Source organism: Musca vetustissima, unplaced genomic scaffold (assembly GCF_032173495.1).
Source record: "Musca vetustissima isolate MV318-11 ecotype Yass unplaced genomic scaffold, APGP_CSIRO_Mvet_v1 utg2062, whole genome shotgun sequence".
NCBI classification, from domain to species: domain Eukaryota; kingdom Metazoa; phylum Arthropoda; class Insecta; order Diptera; family Muscidae; genus Musca; species Musca vetustissima.
The window spans coordinates 93,190-98,844 of record NW_026888565.1 but is presented as its reverse complement, the minus strand read 5'-3'; the positions used below and the strand labels follow the sequence as shown (position 1 = coordinate 98,844).

At 37.6% G+C, this 5,655-nt stretch overlaps 1 protein-coding gene across 1 annotated transcript; it reads right to left on the bottom strand.

Annotated features, from left to right (window-relative positions):
* Positions 1-5: 5 nt before the first annotated feature.
* Positions 6-1,367, bottom strand: LOC133336403 (cap-specific mRNA (nucleoside-2'-O-)-methyltransferase 2-like; the record flags this gene model as incomplete). The annotated part of the gene is made up of 2 exons (XM_061544698.1): positions 786-1,367; positions 6-419 (listed from the first exon to the last, which is right to left on the bottom strand). Coding segments are annotated over exons 1-2 (996 nt in total), but the record flags the coding sequence as incomplete, so codon positions are not given.
* Between the last annotated feature and the right edge of the window lie 4,288 nt (positions 1,368-5,655).

Genomic DNA, 5,655 nt, shown 5'->3' with positions numbered 1-5,655 from the left:
GGTTTAAAGACATGCACCTCTCGGAAGACACAATTCAATAAATATAATTTACACAGCGAAGTCGATTCGAAGAGGGTAAACATTTTCACCACAAAGGAGCCTCCATTTGCTAGAATTTCTAATGCCGTTACAATTTCAGCAAAATGCAAGAGATCCACTTTTTCCTCTTGACAATCGGGGGCATCGATGCAATCTATTGATCCGTCGGCTGTTATCAAATGGACTTCACCCAGACGTTTTTTACATTCCTCTTTCATATGTTCGACATTTTCACTGCTAATAATGTTGCCGGTGAAATCCTTGTGAAATAACCAATTATCCAGCGTGTACAACATAAAACGATCATCCATAATCATTTTCTTTACGGGGTTACCTTCGTAATAGGGATTTAAGGTGGTGGCCAGCCACTGCCATTTAACCTGTAAGGAGATATTAAAAAAATGTTATTTAAAAAGAGGATAACAATTTATAATTCTTATAGAAGACTATATACGACAAGAATATCTCATACAAAAGTGGAATATTGTCTTCCAACATAAGGCCTTTCTAAAAATCCACGCCTATTGGGCTAATGGTCCTACAAAAACTTTTTTAATGGGGCTAATGGTCTTACAAAAAATGGCTTTTAAAAATCCACGCCTATCTCGCTAATGGTCCTTCAAAAAATTCACTCTAATTGGGTTTACGGCCCTTCAAAAATTTGGTTTTAAAAACAACACCTTTTGAAAACTTAAACAAATTATTAATGATTACCTCTTTACATGTGTAATCCCATTACAACTTACCTCATCTGGCTTAAATCTGGTATAGATATAATGATTAAGGGCCGCAATAAATGCTCCTGGTGCCTCACATAAATGCAATGAATTCACCTGTGGCCCTTTCACCAACTCGGGAAATCTATTTAAACACTCAAATAGTTTACACCATGCAATGGTTACAAATTCCGCCTTCATCTCAGATTTCAAACGCCATGGTATCTCGCCAGCAGGATCCTTGCGTCTGGTATGCTGTGACCATTCCTCAATGACATAGTCATTGAGTTTACTCTTGACATCGTTTAGCTTGATTTTCAGCTGTTGCAAGCTATCCAATTGATAATATTCGGAAAATAATCCACCAGCAGTAGATTCTGGTGGTAGGGTCCAAGCTGAATTTGGTAGTTTCTGATAACTGAAACATTTATGGAACATGGCCATCACATCATTGTAAATAGAATTTTCATTGTTGGGGTTCGGTTGTTGGTAATGATAGCCGGGAATATTTGTGTCCGGAGGAGATGATGAGGTGCCGGCACTCAGACCACCACATCCATTTCTCAAAACTGGCCCGGGCGGTGCCAAGCGAGTTTCATGGGTTACTTCCATGCTGTGAAAATCGTCGGGAATTGTATTTTGCGTCTTAAATTTCTTATCGGTTTCAATATTGGATCAAATTATAAATTTCAAGTGTTTCCCCGTTTCAGAAAAAACAAAGTATAGAAAAAGGTGAAAATCTAAGAAAAAATATTCGGATTCCGCAAAGTGGACTAACGGAACTGTATCATTATGACCGAAAGCGTATGTATTTTTTTGAAATATTTCAACAGTTCGGGAAAATATGTTTTTTTTAAATCTTTTTTAGGACAATGTCAGACTCAGAATCGTGGATGTTCAAAGAATATTGGAATATTTTGGTCGAGGTAAGTGAATTTTTTAAAACTACTTTTGAAGTAATATTGAGACCAAAAGCGTGACTTTTTAAAAATGTGTGTTTAAGGCATAATTGAAAACATTTTTGGGGGACTATTGAATGCCTGGATATATTAAAAAATAGTTTTAATGGATTTATTAAGGAATATTTTTTTCATGGCCTATATAAGGCGTGAATTTATTAAAGAATGTGGAACAACTCTAGTTTAGTAAAAACGATCAAATTTTTCTGAAATTTTTTCCAGAGGTAGGTATTTTTACCCTAATTATTGGGATATCTTTTTTTCTTGGGGGACGTACCCGGTTACCCGGTTATTTGACCCGGAAGTTCGGGTACGGGTACCCGGTTATATCCGGTTCTACGGATCCGGTTAATATAATATGGGTATCATTTTAAAGGTTATAAAAATACCTTTCCATTGAGTGGTAATATGATGGGGTTATCTCAAACCACTTTGGGGATATAGCCAAAAAACTGGGTTTTGGTCCCCGATTTTTTTGAAAAACTCCCTAAAAGTCGAACTTGGGTCCATTATAGTCCCTCTCCAAACAGGACCCAAATGATAGACCACAATTTGCTCTTTCCAAAATGGTGCGATATGTAGCTGTATCAGTTGTGAATCAAAAGATATGGGCCTTAGAACCCTATAAAAACAAGGAAAATCTTTCTACATGACAGAATCTCCTTTTAAATAGCATGGTGTTTTTTGGGTGACCGGCCTTCGGCCGGAGATTTAAGACTTTCTCCTATGGACAGATACCAACACCGGCTACGCGAAAGAAATTCCTTCTAAATATAATGTTTTTTGTGTAGCCGGCCTTCGGCAGAAAATTTAAGACTTTCTCCTATGGACAGATGCCAACACCGGCTACGCGACAGAATCTCTTGTTAAATAGAATATTTTTTTTTTTTTGGGTGAACGGCCTTCGGCCGGGGATTTATGACTTTCTCCTATGGACAGATGCCAACACCGGCTACGCGACAGAATCTCTTGTTAAATGGAATATTTTTTGGGTGACCGGCCTTCGGCCGGGGATTTAAGACTTTCACCTATGGACAGATGCCAACACCGGCTAACGCGGCAGAAAATCCTTCTAAATAGAATATTTTTTGTGTAGCCGGCCTTCGGCCGGGGATTTAAGACTTTCTCCTATGGACAGATACCAACACCGGCTACGCGACAGAATCTCTTGTTAAATGGAATATTTTTTGGGTGACCGGCCTTCGGCCGGGGATTTAAGATTTTCACCTATGGACAGATGCCAACACCGGCTAACGCGGCAGAAAATCCTTCTAAATAGAATATTTTTTGTGTAGCCGGCCTTCGGCCGTGGATTTAAGACTTTCTCCTATGGACAGATACCAACACCGGCTACGCGACAGAATCTCTTGTTAAATGGAATATTTTTTGGGTGACCGGCCTTCGGCCGGGGATTTAAGACTTTCACCTATGGACAGATGCCAACACCGGCTAACGCGGCAGAAAATCCTTCTAAATAGAATATTTTTTGTGTAGCCGGCCTTCGGCCGGGGATTTAAGACTTTCTCCTATGGACAGATACCAACACCGGCTACGCGACAGAATCTCTTGTTAAATGGAATATTTTTTTGGGTGACCGGCCTTCGGCCGGGGATTTAAGACTTTCACCTATGGACAGATGCCAACACCGGCTAACGCGGCAGAAAAACCTTCTAAATAGAATATTTTTTGTGTAGCCGGCCTTCGGCCGGGGATTTAAGACTTTCTCCTATGGACAGATACCAACACCGGCTACGCGACAGAATTTTCTTGTTTTTGTAGGGTTCTAAGGCCCATATCTTTTGATCCACAACAGATACAGCCACATATCGCACCATTTTGGAAAGGGCATATTGTGGTCTATCATTTGAGTTTGGGTTAGAGAGGTACTATAATGGGCCCAAGTTCGACTTTTAGGGAGTTTTTCAAAAAAATCGGGCACCAAAACCCAGTTTTTTGACTATATCTCCAAAATGGTTTGAGATAACCCCATCATATTACCACTCAATGGAAAGGTATTTTTATAACCTTTAAAATGATATTATATTAACCGGATCCGTAGAACCGGATATAACCGGGTACCCGTACCCGAACTTCCGGGTCAAATAACCGGGTAACCGGGTACGTCCCCCAAGAAAAAAATATATCCCCATAATTAGGGTAAAAATACCGAATATTTTTGAGGTCCTAAAAGAGGCGTGAATTCATTAAAAAACATTTCTGAGGTCCTAAAAGAAGCTTGGATTCATTAAAGAATATTTTTCAAGGGCCAACTGAGGCGTGGATTTATTAAAGAATATTTTTCAAGGGCCAACTGAGGCGTGGATTTATTAAATAATATTTTTCAAGGGCCAACTGAGGCGTGGATTTATTAAATAATATTTTTCAAGGGCCAACTGAGGCGTGGATTCATTAAAGAATATTTTTCAAGGGCCTAAAAGAGGCGTGGATTCATTAAAGAATATTTTTGAGGTCCTAAAAGAGGCATGGTTTTATTAAAGAATATTTTTTGAGGTCCTAAAAGAGGAATGGTCTTATTAAATATTTTTTGAGGTCCTAAAAAAGGCATGGTTTTATTAAAAAATATGTTTTGAGGGACTATAAAAGGCGCGGAATTGTTAAAGAATATTTTTAGGGGACTATAAAAGGCGCGGAATTGTTAAATAATATTTCCAGGCCCTATATAAGGTGTTGATTTTTTAAAGAATATTATTCAGGCTCTATATGAGACGTGAAGACTTTATTTTATTGACGAATATTTTTCAGGGCCTAAAAAAAGGAGAATATATTTTGGAAGCTTATATGAATCGTGGATGTATTATATAATTGTTTGGGGAACAATAAGAGACTTGGATTTATTAAAGAATATTTTTCAAGGGCCAACTGAGGCGTGGATTTATTAATGAATATTTTTCAAGGGCCAACTGAGGCGTGAATTTATTAAAGAATATTTTTTTAACGGAAATGAATAAAATAACATTTTTTGAGGCCCTATAAGAGGCGTGGTTATTTCAAAAAGATACCTTAACGACGTTTCTACTTATTTAAAATTTCTTTTTCATTTGATAACCGCCTTTACCCGCAACTTACATTAATAATTCCGCAATGTCAATTGCAAATCTAATAATAAGCTCTAACTTAACCCTCTATTTAACTCCATACACACACAACTTCCCTACAACAACGACCCAATCGCCCCTCATTCCATTGAGTTTGGAACTACAAGTGCCACTTGTGGGTCCATTCAACGTTCACTGAGTCCGTTAGTGTTGTGATGATGGTGGCTTTTCTGTGGTCCTAATTCCAATCTTCAAAATATATGTATTTCAATTGGGCAGGGGCAGGGGGTGGTTTCTATTTCACTACTTATTGGCTGTTGTGGGTTTTGTATTAGGGGTTTTCGGAGAACCCTTCTGGCTATTTCGGTTGGCTTCGTTGGTTGTTGAGAGTTTTTGAAGTACGTATTCTGGAAATAGTTTGGAGTTTAGCTACTCATATATAAAATGTGTATGGATGTATGTATGTGTGTATTACTTATTTACAGCAAATAACCACAAGTACTTTAAATTGGTCACTGGACCATGTACTGGATATGTTGCTGCTGCTGCTACTGCTGTAACGTGGTAAACAATATTTAGGGAGAACATTTTGTGATATTAGTTAATTTATGTAAGAGATAAAGAAAATATTTGAAATATATATTTCGTTGAAAAGGGTATACGTTTTTTGGAGTGACAAATAATAATAATGTTTTATTTTAGTTCTTGAAAAAAAAAAATATTTCATTAAATCTTTTGAACTAATCCACGTCTCTTATAGACCCCTAACAATCTTTTCTAATTAACCCAAGTCTCTTATAGGCCGTGAACAATAATTTTTATTCAATCCAGACCACTAATAGAATTAGGCACATTTTATTAATTCACGACTCATTCTCTATAGAC